Source organism: Lepidochelys olivacea (genome assembly GCF_965140295.1).
Source record: "Lepidochelys olivacea isolate rLepOli2 genome assembly, chromosome: 19".
In the NCBI taxonomy this organism is placed as follows: domain Eukaryota; kingdom Metazoa; phylum Chordata; order Testudines; family Cheloniidae; genus Lepidochelys; species Lepidochelys olivacea.
Window position 1 is genome coordinate 10,295,869 of NC_140429.1, and position 18,289 is coordinate 10,314,157.

Here is an 18,289-nt window from a genome sequence, read left to right on the forward strand (position 1 = left end):
TCAGACCAGGCAGTCACAATCCCAAAGGAACAGCTTCGATACTAGACGTCTAGATTCTTCTCTGACCCCATCACCAGTTTGCACGGGCTTCAGATGCAGCCATGAATCTATCCTCACAATCCCCTGGGGAGACAGGGAAGGACAATTAGCCCCTTTTTTCAGTTGGGGAAACTGAGGCAAAGACAGGGTAGAGTGACTTGCCCCAAGGTGTGCGGCAGAACTGGGACTGACTCAAGATCTCCAGTGTCCCAGTGTCTTATTCCCAAGATTCCCAGTGTCTTATTCACAAAATCTCCAGTGTCTTATTCCCAAAACTACCCCCATTCTCTTTATCTTTGGGACGTACTTGGCCCCCATTTCCACTGTATCTGACTGAGCACCCCACTGTCTGATGTATTTATCCTCACAGCATCCCGGTGAGGCAGGGCACTGCTATTAGTTCCCCATCTGCAACGGGGGGATGAGGCACAGAGAGACTCAGGGCAGGTTCACACTACGGGTGCGCCAGCAGCCTGGCTCGTTTTTCAGCTGCACTGCCGGAGTGGAGACACTGCCAGCAGCAATGGCAGGGGTTTTTCTTCTGCGGTAGGAAATCCTCCTCCCTGAGTGGCAGTAACTATACTGTGGGAAGAATTCTTCTGCTGACGTAGCCGCATCTCCACTGCAGTTGGGTCAGCATAGCTCCAGTGCTCAGGGAGGTGAATTTTCACACCCCTCAGCACTATAGTTATGTCGATCTAACTTTTAAGTATAGACCAGGCCTACGTGACTTGCCCAAGGAGTCTGTGGTGGAGCAGGGTCTCCCGAGTGCCAGAATAGCACGCTAACCACTGGGCCACTGTCCCCATTTTGACTAAAAATACCCCTGCAAAACAGACTGTAGAATAAGTCCCAGCCCCTTTCTTCTGCTCACCTTCCACCTTCCCTCCATTCAGACACCAATTGCTTAGACTGCCTCGCTACTGGCTGGGATCGGCTTCTCCACATCCTGCCCTAAACTGATAAGCAGTGTTCCTGCCTGCTCTTACACAGCTCCTATGTTCTGCCCCAGAGGCAGCTGCCTTTCATTGGCAGATGGAAGCAACTTCTACATATAGTAAAGCTCCCTAGCAAAGAATGAAAGACAGCATGTAATTTAGAGAGACAAGGTGGGTGAGGGAATATCTTTGATTGGACCAACTTCTGTTAATGAAAGAGACAAGCTTTTGAGCTACAGAGCTCTTCTTCAGGTTTCTGAGCTGAAGAAGAGCTCTGTGTAGCTCGAAAGCTCATCTCTTTCATCATCAGAAGTTGGCCCAGTCAAAGATACTGCCTCACCCATCTTGTCTCTCTCATATCCTGGGACCAACATGGCTACAACAACACTGCAAAAAACATGTAATTTAGTCAGCTCTGCTCCCTGTAAGCAAACTGTTCTGAATTAATTATTGTTTGCAGTGTTGCAGCCATGTAGTCTGAGGGAATATCTTTCACTTGATGTCACTTGTCTCTCTAAATTAATTACATCATCTTTGTTCCAAATCAGATCTTGTTTCCTTGCCTTCTCCACAACAGCAGAAATCACCAGCTCGGAAAGAGGGATCTTAGTATTAAACCGTAAATTAAGGTGACCAAATAGCAAATGTAAAATATCAGGACAGGGGATTTGGGGTAATAGGTGCCTATATAAGAAAAAGCCCCCAAAATTGGGACTGTTCCTATAAAACCAGGACATCTGGTCACCCTGCCGTAAATAGCTGGAGGGTGCTATGCAGCAGGAATGGGATCTGGAGCTTCTGGAAGGCCAGACTGCATGCAGGGCAGAGCCTCTAGCCTGAGCAGTCTTTGAAGGTGGCCTTTGTGTGGCTGATGTCAAGGTGGCTGATTGTGGGTCAGTAAAAGGCAGCTCTGGATGGTCCTGGCAGGAAGCAGCCCCAGGCCCAGCTGCAGGAGGCCTATTGTCTCCACCTGTTAACACTACAGGAAAGGGAGGGTGTTATCTCTTTCTGCCCTTCCCCCTTCAACGCTGGGAATGTTTCCCATCCCTCCTCCAACCCAGGCTCTGGCACAGCAAAAGGCCACGACTCATTCTCATAGGTCCAGGATGCTCAGCTGTCATTGTGCCTGAGGGTGGAAGGCGGAAGGAAATTACTCAGGGGGTCTTCTAGGCCAGGGGACAGGGTTTGGAGCTCAGCTGGACTGGTAGCTGTCACAAAGCCCTCCAAGCCTCTCTTCCTCCCCTCCCAGAAGCAAACCCATCCGGAGGGAGGGAGGCTGCCACTTCTTTCCCATTGGAGGTTGCACTAGAGATTTTAAACACAAGCCACCTCCTACACACAACCTGCTTTGTTGACTCATGACCCCTGTTATACTAATCAACCAATCCACTTTGGTACCCTAAAGACAACATCTCCTTGTGCACTGTGCCCTGGTGCTTTAACATACACAGCCTGCCCTCACTCTCCTATTATAAGGGAACCAGTTGGGCTGAATACAAGCAGCAGCCTGTAGATGAGTGAGGCATGGGGTCCTCACTTTTTCTTTTGCTGTAAAGATTGCCCAGTTCTCTCGTGATTTTAATCAAGGGGTTCTGTGATACTTGGTGTTTTGCAGAAAGCCCCAGCTCCTGGAGCCAGGTGATTCTGTGAAACTCTCAAGCTTTCATTAACAACAGAAGTCTCTTGTCCTCATGGCTGTGGAGAAAGGCTGTGACCATGGCCTGGGTGCAGCCTAAAGCAGTGGTTTTCAAACTTTTTTTCTGGTGACCCAGTTGAAGAAAATTGTTGATGCTCACAACCCAGTGGGGCGGGGGATGAGAGGTTTGGGGTGTGAGAGGGGCTCAGGGCTGGGACAGAGGGTTGGGGTGCAGGGGTGAGGGCTGCAGGGTGGGGCTGGGAATGAGGGGTTCAGAATGTGAGAGGGGGCTTTGGGCTGGGGCAGGGGATTGGGGTGCTGGAGGGGGTCAGGGCTTTGGGCTGGGGATGCAGGATCTGGGGCGGGGCTGGGGCTGAGGGGTTTGGGGTGTTGGAAGGGGCTCCGGGTTTGGGGCAAGGGATTGGGCCGCAGGGTTGCTAAGGCAGGCTTCGTGCCTGTCCTGGCACCGTGGACCGCGGTGCACCCCAGAAGTAGCCAGCAGCAGGTCCGGCTCCTAGGTGGAGGCACGCAAGTGGCTCTGCGCAGCTCTCAATTGCAGGCACCACCACCCCCAGTTCCCATTGACTGTGTGGCCAATGGGATTGCAGAGCTGTTGCTCGGGGCAGGGGCAGTGCGCAGAGCACCATGGCCCCCCCGGCCTAGGAGCCAGACCTGCTGCTGGCTGCTTCCGGGGCGCAGCACGGTGTCGGAACAGGTAGGGATTAGCCTGTCTTAGCAGGGCAGCATCACTGACGGGACTTTTAACGGTCTGGTCGGCAGTGCTGACCATAGCTGCCGTGACCCAGTGTCTTACATTCTGCGACCCCGTACTGGGTCGCAACCCGCAGTTTGAAAACCACTGGCCAAGGCTCAGAGACCAGAAGGCAAAGAAAAAGAACCAATTTTAAAAAAAACCCTCATGATTTTTGAATGCTTGGGCCAGCGATGCTGCCTGCTGTATGAGCACCCCGAACACTAAGGAGCTGCACGTCTACAGCAGAGAGCATTTCCTGTGTAGACCTGCCCTAAGGGGATACAGACATCACTGCTGAGGTGGAGCTCAGCCCAAACCCCAGAAACCGCTACACATGTCTGCTGGGTCTGCTGCAGCTGCTCCTCCTTAGAAGGACAAGGGGAAGGTGTGGTCTTAGGATCTAGATCCAGTTCCACTCCCCACTCCCATGTCCTTTTAATGCCGAGCAGCTGCAGCTGGCAGTCAGCGTCGCTCCTTCCCAGCACAGAGCTAGCTGCCATGTTTAGAGGCTCTTGGGGAACTGAACACAGAGGGAGTTGTGGGACATCCCTGCAGCCTTCAGGTTAAGAATCTGTGATCTACCCTGCTCAGGGTCACCATTATTTCCAGTCACTTTCACTACCTGCTTGCACTAGGCCAGTGCTGTTGTGTTTGGGCAGCCAAACTTGCAGGGGCATGTTTACATTCAAACAGAAAATTGATCTCAATTTAAACATAAAAGTTAATTTCATGGATACACTTCTATTCCCACTGGGAACTGGCTCTGGATACTTGTGTGTGTGTGTCACACATACACCCCTGTCCTGTGGACTTGCATGTTCTCAGTCACTTTCTTGTGAGATTTGGGACCATGAAGCGTAAAGGAAAAGGAGTTGCGGGGATGGGGAAAGATCTGCAAACTTGATCAATCCTCAGACAGGCTGAAGGTTCAGGTTTGGGTCAGATCTCATTTTATCCCAACTGATTTGCCAGGAAAAGGAGTACTTGTGGCACCTTAGATCACTTTAGAGAAGCTATTACCAGCAGGAGAGTGGGGGTGGGAGAAAACCTTTTGTAGTGATAAACACCCATTTTTTCATGGTTTGTGTGTATAAAAACATCTTTTGTATTTTCCACAGTATGCATCCGATGAAGTGAGCTGTAGCTCATGAAAGCTCATGCTCAAATAAATTGGTTAGTCTCTAAGGTGCCACAAGTCCTCCTTGTCTTTTTGTGAATACAGACTAACACGGCTGTTACTCTGAAACCTAATTTGCCAGGGTGCAGCTGAAACAGAAATGACCATCTGGGGCCCCACTGTCATGCATAGACTTGATCATTCAAGAGAAACCTCCCCCTCCCACAGTGGGAGATGATATCTCATTGGGTCCAGATCTCTCCCAAATACCCCTGGTGGGGGGACATGATTGAGTGGCCACTCACAATGAGAGGTCTCCACTGCAGCTCATCCAGAACCCCACCAATCCTTGCCCCACTGTTCTCCCACCCCGTATGGAAGCCTGAGCTCAGCTGAGCTGGTGGCTTTGATCAGCTCGCACTGTGAATGGTGTGAGAGGTTTCTCAGCTCTCTAGTGCAATTCTCAGCACCAGCGTGCTGGAGATTAGGCTATTCTCACCCGGCCCTCAGTGACTTTGAGTCACTCCAGGCAGAAAATCTCACTCCTTGTCCTGTACCAGCTCCCAGTGGCTTGTTAATCTGCATGCCAGAGCATCATCCGTTGTCTCCAGATGAGCCCCAGCAGAGGTTATTTGTCCTGTGAGAATCTGATCTGTTGTTAATTCTCTTCATCCTCTGAAAGGTGGGGGGTGATTAGGCAGAGAGATCCAGGTTTCCTGGGTCCCACATGGAAATGGTGGGGAGAAGAAGAGAGGCAGGAAACATCCCTGGCCCCCATTCAGCCCTGTGGGTGGGAAGGCTGAGATGCCTTTCAAGCAGTTTCTGTATCCGTAATGCACAGCAGACGGGGGCCAGCAGGCTGACCGGCAGGGAGAAATCAGGCAGGTGCTGCGGGCACACAAGCAGACGCAATGGATGGGAAGTTCTGCACCACCACATGCTGCTGTGTCTCACTGATTGCTCCTCTGGGTGGCACTGGATGTCATCCAGGCTTGAGGCCAACGGAAACATCTCTCTCACGTGGCATCACGCAGCTGATCAGGTGCATCATTTTTTCTCCCACCTACTTCCAAAGCATCAAGTAGTGGCCACTGTTGGAGGCAAGACACCCAACTCGATGGGTCATTGGCTAGATCCTCTCTTGCGGGCCCCATGTTTGAACATACTAGAGACGGACTCAAGCCAGATGCTTTCAATCTGGATTTGCAACCCCCTTCCTCCATGCTCCACAGTACAGGGGGTGGGGACATGAGGCTTGAGGCTGCTAAGGGGAAATGCAGAAGAGCTTAAAAGGTGGGTGGGACAAATGAATGAATAAAGTCATCTGCAGTGTAAAGAACAGAGATCAGATGGAAAAGATTGAGGGGAAAGGAATTAGAATCTACTTCCGACAGGGCTCCATTTAGCTGCATGCTAAGTGCATTTTCGTTATGAACTTTGAGACTGACTTAATAAATTCAGCATGACCAAGACCTGGGCTCCTGATTCATTGTTTTCATACGTGCTGCCCTCCCTCTCCAGCCACCATCCCAAGCTGAATATTTGCTAAGACTCCATGACACATGAGCCAACGTCCCGGCCCCCATGTCCAGTACCCTGCAATATTTCACATATGGGTGATGATGGATCACTGCCGCTGTTCAGGCACCTCTTTAACTCCTCGGACGTCATTGCACCCAGTGAGAGCACAAGGCGAGACCAAGCAAAACACAACAGAGGAAACTAAAATTGTAAAGGCACTGGGCTGGGAGTCAGGAGATGAGAGTTCAATTCTTGTCTTTGCCATATACTCCCTGTGTGATGCTGAACAAGTCACTTATGCTCAGATTTTCAACGATGCTTTAAGGGATTTGGACACTCAGGTATCCAAATCCTCTAGGCAGGTTTTAAAATGTCAGCCTTAATCTCTCTTGGCTTCAGTTGCCCATCTGTAAAAATGGGGTAATAATCATGTTTGGGTCCCCAGGCAATTTCCCTGCTTGCTATCTCTTTACCCTGGCCCTGCAGGCTGCAAGGCAAAGTTTGGAAGGAAGCTGGCATTTCCTCACTGCCTGGTTCTCCTGACAGGACCCACCACGTATTACAAAAACTTCACACTCTGATGGAAGAAACGTTAGGCACAAAGCAAAACTAAATGGCTGCCAATATCCTGAAACAGAATCCATCCATCTAACCCTCCACAGTGTGGACCCTGCATCATCATCTCACTTCTCCGGAGGCTCAAGCTACTTAAGTGTTAAAAATCCCAGCTCCCCAGCCCAAGGGCAAACACACACATTTCACTGGCCTGCAGAAAAGCCAGCATGCCAGCTCTGTGCCTGCAAACAGAGCAGACAGAGGAAAAATCCCCCAGAGTCTTCAAAAAGACTCCCCACCTCAAAAAGATCCATCCTAGGAGAGCAATCCCATCTCATTCCTACGCACTAACCATGTCTCAGTCAGACATGGGCCTGATCCCACATTCTGGAGCTTTGGGCAAGACCAGTCACATCCAAGCTTCATAACTTGGGCGTTTCTATAAAGGGAAACCCAAATTCAAACACTCTCCAACTCTGCTTTGGATCCAAATACGGCTGCTCTGGCCCATCTCTGCAATTCACTTTGCAGAGCCCTTGGAGACAGTGAGGGCTCAGGGAACATTGCTCAACAGCAGGCCGTATAAAATCAACTGCGTTCGAGTTACAATGCCAGCAAGCAGCTGAGTTCCCCATGTCTGCGCCTGCTGGTGCTCCAGACAGACTTGATAGGGAGAACATTTTACGTCCCAACGGGTGTGGTCTAGTGGTTAGAGCCAGAGGGTGGGAGCCAAGAGAGCTGAATTCTGTTCCTAATGTGCTGTGTGATCACTGTGCCTCAGTTTCCCTATCTGGATGATACTATATTTATCATATACTATCCCCCACAGGGATACTGTGAGGATAAATACATTGCTTGTGAGATGCTCAGGTACTCCAGAGATGGGGGCCATCTACGTGCCTAGGCAGAGGGTATTTACCGATCTCACAGTGGGGTTGTGACGCTTCGTTAGGTTAATATTTCTGCAAGTATTATTTATTATTCTTATTGTGATAGTGCCTAGGAGCCCCACTCATGGACCAAAGCTCCATTGTCCTGAGCGCTGCACAGACACCGAACAACAAGACAGACCCCGCCCCGAGAGCTGACCATCTACGTTGTGAGCTTCGTTACTTTGAAAACACAAAGGGCTACAGAAGTAGAAGTATCCTTTTCTCTGCAGAGCAATCCAGGCACCAGGGCCTCAGCCCCACTGCAATAAGGAGGTGGGGTGCACCTGGGGTGTTTGGGTTACAAGTACCGGGGCCCTAGCTGGTCACTGGTGTCTAGCAACAACTTTATACCTCCAGGCAAGGCCTTGTCCAGACTAGCCACACATGCGAAGTGGGATTTTAAGGCTTTTACTCAGCACTAATGTCGGGCCCCTTGTGCGTTTAGTCAAGCAACTAGACCTGAGCCAAGCCTTTGTGCGGGTGTGCACTGGGACTGAAGCATGTGCTCTGCTGAATCGGGGCCTTAAACAGGATTGTTACTGCCATCGGAGCAGGGAAAGGCAGTGATTCCCCCCCCTTAACTTGCTCTAAGCACTCAGTCACTGCCCGGCTGGGGCAAGCAGCATTTCGCCCCTTGCTATATTTTTCTGTGGCAATTTGCTACATATATTTGCCAATGTGATATTGAGACTTTTGCACAGTTTTGTCCTTCCTCCCCACCCTCCAGGGATTTCACAGGGGAAAGGGAGATGCTGGGGCAGAGGGGGGCAGGTGAGGGAGGGGTGGAAGGGGCTACAGCATTCCCCACCTCTCAAAGCTAATAGTTTCCTCGCTTGACGACTCCCTCGGATGGTTTGTTAGGACTGCCTTTTCCTGGACGAAAGATGCTCAGCAGTCAATGGCAGTGCAATCTCTTCCCCTGACCCCTGAACCTGGGGAAGCAGTGGGTCCAGGGACAGGATGGATTTGACAGAACCCATCTCCAGAGCAGGGAGATAGATTGGGTTTCCCACTGAGTTTCACATAGACATGAAAGCTTCTCCCCCTCCAGATGGGAGGAGAGCAGAGTGACCAGCCATACCTCCCGCTCCCTCCCCAGGCTGGCCAATCACCTCCTCATCTCTCTGGGAGGGGGCACCAGCTAGCTCTTTTTAGCCAATGAGAAAGGAATGCCCCCCCCCAAGCCTCCACAAGTCCTGCTGAGGGGGGCGGGGAGGAGAGGTTTAAAATCCCAGAAGTATCTCCATCCCCTCCCCAATGAGTCCCAATGACAAGCAGGTCTGGGCCTGATGCTAGGTGCTGGGCTCCAGGGCTTTGCGGTGGGATTCCCAGAGGGAGGCAGAGAGGAAGCCAGACACCATGAGCTCGGTCCCCAGCCACCAGTGGCTGGACCATGTCTTCAGTGCGGTGGAGAGTGAGTTGGAAATGGGCCCTGAGAAAGAGGATGTCTCGGAGAGGGAGATCAAGGTGGTGCTGGAGGAGAAAGAGCTGTGGATGAACTTTAAGGAGCTCACCAATGAGATGATAGTCACCAAAACTGGCCGGTGAGTGCAAAGAATTCTCTCTACCCCTCCTCTGAGCTGTCTGGAGGTAGCCTCTCCTTCCACCCCTCTATCTACCTCCCTTAAGTATCTTTAAGATGCCCATCACCAGTGCCTCCAGGCACCAGATACATACATTTACCCAACTGATCCACCAGGACCCTGTTCTCTTCCTAGCCCCCCTTTACGCTGCTCTTGTCTCCAGGAAGGTGCCACTGGTTGTTTTCTGGCTCTGAGCTCCTTGTGGCATGATCACCAGACATGGGGGGCTGGGAGGGGAGGCCTCTCCCCCCCCCACCATTGGGGGTAGGGGCCAAGGTCTAGGAAGCACCCTTATTTTGAATCCGTAGGGTTTTAGCGGAATTGCATAGCTACATTTGTCTGATTCGTACAAATTCCCCATCAGGGGCTTTGCTTTACCTGGGCTGTAAATAGCACAGAGTCTTTGTGCTGGCCCTCTGCACAAGGATGAATTTCACCTGAGCGATACGGAGACCGAGAGCTGCTGCAGAGAAGATGGCTCTGATAGATTCCGTTGCTGGGACAGTTATGTAGGCAGGTGGCGAGGACTCAGAATTTACAAACTGGGGTGTTCCCCCCGGCCCCACCATCCAAGAATGATCAAGGAAAACGGTAACAGGCTGATCACTTTGATCTGATGGGAGGTGAATTAAAAATGGTCAGTAGTTTCCCCTCCCAGTTACGGGAATGGGAGAGACTAGTCTGTTTGGTTTGAAAAGGAAGAAAACTGATGGCAAACAGATCAGTTTATATTAAAATGAAAACGAAGGTACTGCCCCTACTTACTCTGAAACTAGCAGTTACCAGGAAGGTTTAACAGCCGTGTTAGTCTGTATTCGCAAAAAGAAAAGGAGGACTTGTGGCACCTTAGAGACTAACCAATTTATTTGAGCATAAGCTTTCGTGAGCTACAGCTCACTTCATGGGATGCATACTGTGGAAAGTGTAGAAGATCTTTTTATACACACGAAGCATGAAAAAAAATACCTCCCCCCACTCCACTCTCCTGCTGGTAATAGCTTATCTAAAGTGATCACTCTCCTTACAATGACAGGTTTCAGAGTAACAGCCGTGTTAGTCTGTATTCGCAAAAAGAAAAGAATAACATTCATAAACCAGTTGGAGAACACTTCAATCTCTCTGGTCACGCGATTACAGACATGAAAGTTGCGATATTACAACAAAAAAACTTCAAATCCAGACTCCAGCGAGAAACTGTTGAATTGGAATTCATTTGCAAATTGGATACAATTAACTTAGGCTTGAATAGAGACTGGGAGTGGCTAAGTCATTATGCAAGGTAACCTATTTCCCCTTGTTTTTTTCTACCCCCGCCCCCTCAGACATTCTTGTTAAACCCTGGATTTGTGCTGGAAATGGCCCATCTTGATTATCATACGCATTGTAAGGAGAGTGGTCACTTTAGATAAGCTATTACCAGCAGGAGAGTGGAGTGGGGGCAGCAGGTGAGTGGGTTTGTGTGGGGGGGGGTACGGGGGGGGTGAGAAAAACCTGCATTTGTGCTGGAAATGGCCCAACTTGATTATCATACACATTGTAAGGAGAAAGAAAAGGAGGACTTGTGGCACCTTGGAGACTGGCCAGTTTATTTGAGCATAAGCTTTCGTGGGCTACAGCTCACTTTGTAGCTCACGAAAGCTTATGCTCAAGTGGATTGGTTGGTCTCTGGGGTGCCACAAGTCCTCCTTTTCTTTTTGCGAATACAGACTAACACGGCTGCTACTCTGAAACCTGAAATGCCACTGTGGGGAGAAGTTCTGTGATACAGGTGAAGGGTTAAGAAATACACTTGTTAAGGTGGCAGGAGAGAGACCAGCGCTGTAATTAAACCTGTGGCAGAAGTGGGTTTGCAATGACAGCTGAGAGGAGCAAAGCAGCCAATAAAGGTGAATCAAACAACTAAACATCTCCTCCTCCTATCCCCTGCGTAGGAGAATGTTCCCAGTGCTGAAGGTCGGCATCTCGGGCCTGGACCCCAATTCCATGTACTCTATCCTCCTGGACTTTGTGGCTGCAGATGGGAACCGCTGGAAGTATGTCAACGGGGAGTGGATTCCTAGCGGCAAGCCTGAGCCCCAGAGCCCGAGCTGCGTCTACATCCATCCCAAATCCCCCAATTTTGGGGCTCACTGGATGAAAGCCACCGTCACCTTCAGCAAAGTCAAGCTCTCCAACAAGATGAATGGAGGGGGGCAGGTAACTCTGGAAGGGGCTCACAGTAGGGTGAGGGGATAGCCAATCTTACAGCCCTCTGGAGAGCTCTAAGATACTTGCCCAAGACAGCAAGTATCTTACAGCCCTCTGGAGAGCTCTAAGATACTTGCCCAAGACAGCAAGTTAAGTTTCTATTTCCCTTATCCCATGGAAACTATTGAAGCAGCAGCATTCGCTTGTGCAGTCATTCTCTAGGGCTTCCAGTGGACAAGCTGGATTTCAGTTAGTGGCCCAAAGATGCCACTAGTTTGTCCTGAGCAAATACATACTCAAAAAGCTCACTGAGCACAGTGCAGGAGCCTAGATTAGAGAAAACTTATCGAGCAAATAGCCATGTGGTTACACCAGGCCCTATCATATTACATTATCCATGCACCTGCAGGACAGAGTGAAGGAGATACTGCAGGCATGGGATGCATGTCTCTGGCCTGCATACTGACTGCTTTTCTGGCACACTGAAAGATCAGGTCCTCAGATGATGAAGCTGAGCCTGAAGGCCACTGTTTAGTGTGTTTGTTCTGTCCCTCAGATCATGCTGAACTCCCTCCACAAGTATGAGCCCCGCGTCCACATCGTGAAGGTCGGGGGGCCTCAGAAAGCAATCAGCAGCTTTGCTTTCCCGGAGACCCAGTTTATTGCCGTCACTGCCTATCAGAACGAGGAGGTAAGTCGAATAATTATTTCCTGCAGATAAGAGTGCGCTAGGGGGTTTTATTGTGAAAGGCACAGCACTGTAGATCAGAGGCATGTGGACCACTTCCCCTGCAACTGTTCCACCTCTGAGATGGAACGAGGCAGCTTTTTAACAGCACAACATTTCAAGACAAAGTGAAGAACGTATCCAACTGGAACCCTTCCAATACTTTCCAGAACAATGAACTGTTTCATTTCAATGTCCCCGTTCTGTTCCCACCATCACCTGTCTCCAAGGGCATGCCCTCCTCCCTTGGGCAGATCCAATACACTGTATGTCACTTGGAATCCACTTCCCTTTATGGTGTGTATATCATAAAGCCTCTCCCCCCACCATGCAGAGACTTGATTCACAGAGCAGGGCCTGGGAGAAATCAAACTTCTGTTTGTCTCTTACGCTTACGCGCTGCTCCCCAAGCCAACGGGAGCGTTCGCACTGACAGCCATGGCAACAGGGTCAAGCCTGCAGAACAGAGAACAATCCCTCACACCTAGGAGATCGGGGAAAGTGAAGTGCTAACCCTAGGCCTGGACGCTGCTGGAAACAAAGGAACTTTAGGTCTCTGCTCGTGAAAGCCAGCTCTGGAAACAACTTCTGTATCTCTGAAAGAAAAGGAGTACTTGTGGCACCTTAAAGACTAACAGCTGAAGTCCACATAAGAATTAGAGCCAAATCCAGCCCTGATTTCAATGGTATTCCCTGGGATGTAAGGCTGGGTGGAATTTGGCTCTTAATGCAATACCCTGCTCTGCCTTCCCTGGGGAAAAAATGCTGCTTCTCTTCCGTTCTTAGTTTAAAATGGCTAGTGAGGAAGTGTTGTCTAAGGTAGAGCCTGGGGCAAGAAACCTGAGAGTTCTAATCCTGGCTCTGACACTTGGCAAGTCCCCTCCTCTATGCGTTTCAGCATCGCCACTTGTAGAAAACAGAACAGCTCTGAATCTCGGGGTGAGGGGACGGCGGGGGGGATGACGACACTATTTTGTTAACAGCTTCAATATGAGAAGCTGTTAGACAAGTGCTTATTAAAAAATAAAAACCACTAGCAGGCATGTACCACTCATGAGCAATCCTACAACGAACATGTAAATAAAAGGGAGGAAAGTTAGAATGATTCCCATTTCATGCTTCCAAGGAGTGAAGACAAGTGGATTTTAGGAATTCATGAGAAGCACCTTGATATGATCCAACATAGAAACAACAAAAGGGCCAAATTCTATTGTTATACAAATGTAGAGCCATTGTAACTTGCTTAATGTCAGAGTTAATTGCAATTTGATGATACCAGTGTGCCAGAGTAAGATTTGGCGGGGTGGGGAGGGGTGTTGGAGACATGAAGAAGGGTCAGGAGTGGCTGAAGGTTTATATTTAAAAAAGCTGAACTGCAACCGTCTTCTGTCATTTCAGATCACTGCCTTGAAAATTAAACATAATCCCTTTGCAAAAGCCTTCCTGGATGCCAAGGAGAGGTGAGTGGTGGCTGAGGGAGACTGAGGTCAGCTTGCATGAATCATTAGCAGTGCTTTGCCCCTCTTGCGCTCCTTTCATCTAAGTGTTTATAAAAGGGAATGAATTAATCTTCACAACACCCTTGTGAGCAACTGTCTCCATTTTACAGATAGGAAAACTGAAGCCCAGGAAAAAAACTCACTCAAAACCACATCAGTACCTCAGTGGCAGAGCCCAGAGATCCCACCTCACTTCCCCGCTCTAACCACTCTGCTCCCCCTAAAGCAGCTGGGAGTCAGGATGGCAACTGGCTGTATGGCACTGCTTAAAGGGATCCTGTAAATGAACTCTATTTAATGAATGCCTGACATTGGTTAACTGGAGACTTTATTCCCTCTCTATATTCTCCATGTAGGTGCGAGTCCAAAGACGTTCTGGACCCCAGCAACGAAGCTCATCAGTCTGGCTATTCACAGCGTGAGACTTCCTCTTTTCTGACTGATCTCTAGGACACTAGGACATGAACACACAAAAGGCCCAATCCTGAAGAGCACTGAGGCCTAGATCCCCCCAAGGGTATTTAGATTCCTAACTCATTTCAATAGATGTTAGGGGTCTAAAAACCTTTGAGGAGCAGGGCCTGAGTGCCTCAACTCCCCCTGGAGTCAGTGAGTGCTCAGGACATTCACAGGACCAGACCCTACCAGCATTTACAACACTTTCAAACTGGAGTCTCAGGTTCCTTAGCCCCTCACTGCTGCACTGGAAACCGGTTCAGGTGGGGGATGAAAAGTCCATGGTTTGTATGATCTCCAAATGGAGCCAACAGGACCTCGCATTGTTGAGATGTGAAATTCTCTCAGGCTCCGATTCCCAATGCTGACCTATAACAGGTATCTGATTTGGTGTCCGTCTCTTGCAACAAGCCTAAAAGTTAGAGACCACCATTTAAAATACCGCCAGCGTCGTTTCTGGACATTCTAGAGACTATGGGTAGCATTTTCAAAAGCAGCGAAGTGACCTCGGCTCCCAAGTCCAATTGAAAACCAATTAGACTCTGGCTACTACATGACTTAGGAACTTCTGCAAATGCGCCCCTTGTTTCCATGGTTTTGTATTTCTGATATTGCTCGTTTCCAGCCCAGCTCTGTGCCATGCCTTTGGACAGATCTCTGACAGGGATGCTAGCTGCCTAAAGAGCCTTGAGTTACCTTTGACTGTTTTCCTTTCGCAGTTGGGGGTTGGTTTCTGCCAGGCACCAGCTCTTTTTGTTCCTCTCCTGCCCAGTCTGCGTTCTCAGGCAGTCCTGGCCTCTCGTCTGGCCACAGCTCATACTGCGAGACACACTCCAGCCTGCGGAACCAGAGGGCCTCCCCTTATCCGAACCCATACAGCCAGATCAACGCCTCACCGAGTAAGGACACCCCAACCACATTCATCTTCCCTACTCTGGACTGGCCCAAGACTTGGGCTGCCTATGAAGTTAACTGCAGGACTCAATGCAGAGAGCGGGGCAGGGGAAAGAGAATTGTCCTTTAAACAGATGGAGCACATTATTAAATTGTTCCCTTAGGGGTGGCTTTTCAGAGGTGCTGAGCCGCAACAGCTCTAACTGACTTCAGCTGGAGTTGTGGGTGCTTAGCACCCGCTGGAAATCAGACCCTCATTGCCCAGCAGAGGCATCACCACAGCTGCCTTCACCCTTAGATACCCTCAGGGTAGAAAGGCCCATCTCCACCGGTGAGAGTGAGCACCCAGGCCTGCTCCTCTCTGGGTAAGGGGGGGCCTGCTGCATGGAGTCCTGTCCAGTGCGGGTGCACAACTAGAGCTTGCTGCCAAACAATGCAAAACAGAATCGGGCCGCTACTTGACAATCACTTCTATGCTCCACCCAGAGACAGCTGGATTTCAGTATTGGGGGAAGTCTTTCTATATAGCATTTGTAAAGGGCGTGGACAAAAATCTCATTTAATCTCAGTCTGTGGTACTGATCTGGCATCTATTACTGTAGCATTTGAGCACAAATGGGGAACTGAGGTACAGAGAGGCTAAGTGACTTGCCAAAGGTCTCACAGGAAGTCTGTGGCAGAGCAGGGAATTTAACCCAAGTCTCCCGATTCCCAGGCTACTGCTCTAATCACTAGTCCAGGGGTTCTTAAAATGGGGGTTGTGACTCCTCAGAGGGTCACTAGGTTATTATGTGGGGGTTTGCGAGCTGTCAGCTTCTACCCCCAAACCCCACTTTGCCTTCAGCATTTATAATAGTGTTAAATTAAAAAGTGTTTTTAATTTATGGGGGTGAGTGGGGGGGGTCGCATTCATAGGCTTGCTGCGTGAAAGGAGTCACCAATACAAAAGTTTGAGAACCACTGCACCAGGCGATCCTTCCTTTCTTTATTATTGTGTGTCACCATTTGCTCTACGTCCAAATAATCTATTTTTGCTTTAGCTAATTATGTAGATAACTCCACGGGCCTCTCCATGGTGCCTGCCCCTGACAGCTGGCCTGGCCGGAGTCTCTCCAGCTCTATGGGGGTTCTACCCGGCACTTCTTCTACCACAAGGTATGGCACAGACTTGGATCCTTTCTTCAAAGAGGGAGAGCGCTTTTATTCCTAGACTAAAGAATTAAGGAAGCTAAGTGGGGTTAATGTCCAGTGGTAGCTGGTTTCACACCCTGATTTTAACCACATGGAGAGGGAACATGGTGTCTCAGTTTAGTCCTTAGCTGAACTTTACCTGCATCAGGACACTGAGCACATTGTCCTCTCTATATGTTTAGGGTTAGAATGAGCCTGACAGCTCAGAGCAGAGGAGCTTTGGCAGTGCCCAGGGGATGGCAATGACTGAGGAAAGCAGGTACTCAGGAGATATCGGCTGAGGTTTACTGATAGGTGTAAGAGGGCTCACGACTGGAGTAGCATGGAGCGGTGCAGGTAGAGGGGGCAGCAATGCAGAAATTGAGGGTGTAAATCAAGCACAGCTGTGTCTGCAGGGGTAGATTTGCGCAGCATTTAGGGGAGTGAACACCAGGTGAATGGAGAATCAAGACAGCAGGTAGGCTGCAAGCTAAACTCTTAGCCTGTTGCTAAAGAGGTACAATTTTTTTCTCCCCACCTAGAATTTGCTTTGTAGGGAAGGACAAAGGCAGGAGGTGAAGCTCCCTACTCTCCCCTGCCAAAGATGTGAGGAGGGAGTTTTGCAGGAGGGGCACCCCTCACCCTGAAGGGGGCTTGTCTCCTCTACAAGAGCTACCTCATCAAGGGCCTAGTGAAAATGTGTAGCGCAGAGGGACCCTACCCACATTATATTTATGCCATAAGCCTTGGGCATGTCTCCAGAGGGGTTACATGACCTAGTTACAACACAGTTATGTTCTGCCCACATTGCAAATTTTAACCAGTCTCCTGCTAAGACTGTGGTGCAGTTACAGATGGGCTGTAAGTGCATTCATAAGCCTTAGTCTCATCCCGTTTCCTCACAGCTGAATGACTTTGAGCATGGAGGAGTGTATCAGAATAAGGACGCCAAGGAGAGGAAAGACCAGCTGCACTACTGGAAGTGAGTGAGATAAGCCATGATGGTAACTCTCTTTTCACCTTACAGTCAATATCCCAGCCTGTGGTCCGTCACCAGCAACTCTATCAGTCCTGCTCCTCAGTCCAGCTCCAACCCCCAGTTCCTGAGAGGATCTTCGGTCTCTTATAGCAGCTTGGCCTCTGCTATATCAGCCCCCTCCACATCCCCAGTCTACAACAATGCTCTGGCAGAGGTGCCCTCGAGTGATGGTCAGTGTGACTCCGCTATCCCCCGTCTAGCATCCACTTGGGCAACAGTCACTCAGACTTACTGACACTGAGAAGCTGCCCTCTTCCGTCTGCAAAAACAACTGGAAAGAAGCTGGCAGAGGGCAAAGAAAGGGGCAGCTGCACAATGGTGTGAACCTCTCTACTCTCACAGAACATAGCTGATTGCATAGTCCTACAAGATGAGAACATGTCTAAGAACCTCCACTGTTTAAAGGCTGTGGCATAAGATGGAAGACAGACTCTTATAGAGCAACCAGAGGATGATACAGGTGGTAATCTGTGCTCAGCAGCACTAGGGCATATCTCCAAGGAGAGATTTAGCTTTCCAAACTATGGGGGTAAAGCTAAGAAGAAAGATGCAACCTGTCCGACTCTCAGGATGGTGGAGCAAATGAATGCTGTCTTGTAGAGCGCATGTCCCAGCATAACAAACGTCCAGCCAGTCAGCATGTTATCACTTGCACATAGGAGACCCAAATAAAGGAAATAAGATCTTCAAATGTATGGGCCAAGATCTTGAAAAGCTGTGTATTATTTATAGAACTTCACTTGTAAATAAACCTTTCTGAAAGCTAAGTGTTGTTTGCCTTTTGCTGAAGATTGAAACCCTCCAAGAGTTCTTACAGATTTAAGTGCTGATAAGGGGGTTTGGAGCAGGTATAAATTTTTGGAATAAGGCATCCTGGCTGTAAGAAATCACGCTCTCAATTTACCATCTTCCTGCTCCTCCCTTATGGAAGTTGATCTCAGATACCAAGACTGTGCTTCCTCCAAATTAAGCAGCCGACCGCATGTGTTCCCAGAAGTTTGGCAAACCCTCTACTAAGACTAACTATAGGGCAAACCTCAAACTTTAATAGAGAGACTCATCCACACACATAATAAGCCATTGGCCTATTGTGACCGATCATTACAGCCCCTTCCTCTACAGATTCCACTACCTCTGCTCTCAAAGCTCCTCAAAATGTGTGTATGAGCCTGTTATTCAAATCCTTCCCAGATCCTACTGGAAAACCAACCCGGAGAGAGGGGGGCACACAACCAAACACCC

At 49.5% G+C, this 18,289-nt stretch overlaps 2 protein-coding genes across 2 annotated transcripts in view; both read left to right on the forward strand.

The window, feature by feature from the left end:
- ZDHHC18 (zDHHC palmitoyltransferase 18) overlaps window positions 1–7,811 on the forward strand; it is a gene marked incomplete at its 3' end in the record, with an annotated part of 51,921 nt that extends 44,110 nt beyond the window's left edge. Inside the window, exon 9 of the mRNA XM_084652302.1 lies at window positions 7,557–7,811. Coding sequence (XP_084508428.1) covers window positions 7,557–7,811 — 255 coding nt within the window. The remainder of the gene's footprint in view (window positions 1–7,556) is intronic.
- Window positions 7,812–8,851: 1,040 nt separating this feature from the next.
- On the forward strand, window positions 8,852–17,769 carry LOC311533146 (T-box transcription factor T-A-like; the record flags this gene model as incomplete). Its single annotated transcript, XM_084652309.1, has 8 exons — window positions 8,852–9,036; window positions 11,007–11,271; window positions 11,819–11,953; window positions 13,388–13,449; window positions 13,845–13,906; window positions 14,664–14,843; window positions 15,879–15,993; window positions 17,036–17,769. The coding sequence occupies 8 exons, from the start codon at window positions 8,852–8,854 to the stop codon at window positions 17,280–17,282; spliced, it is 1,251 nt and encodes a 416-aa protein (XP_084508435.1). The 3' UTR covers window positions 17,283–17,769.
- Window positions 17,770–18,289: the final 520 nt, after the last annotated feature.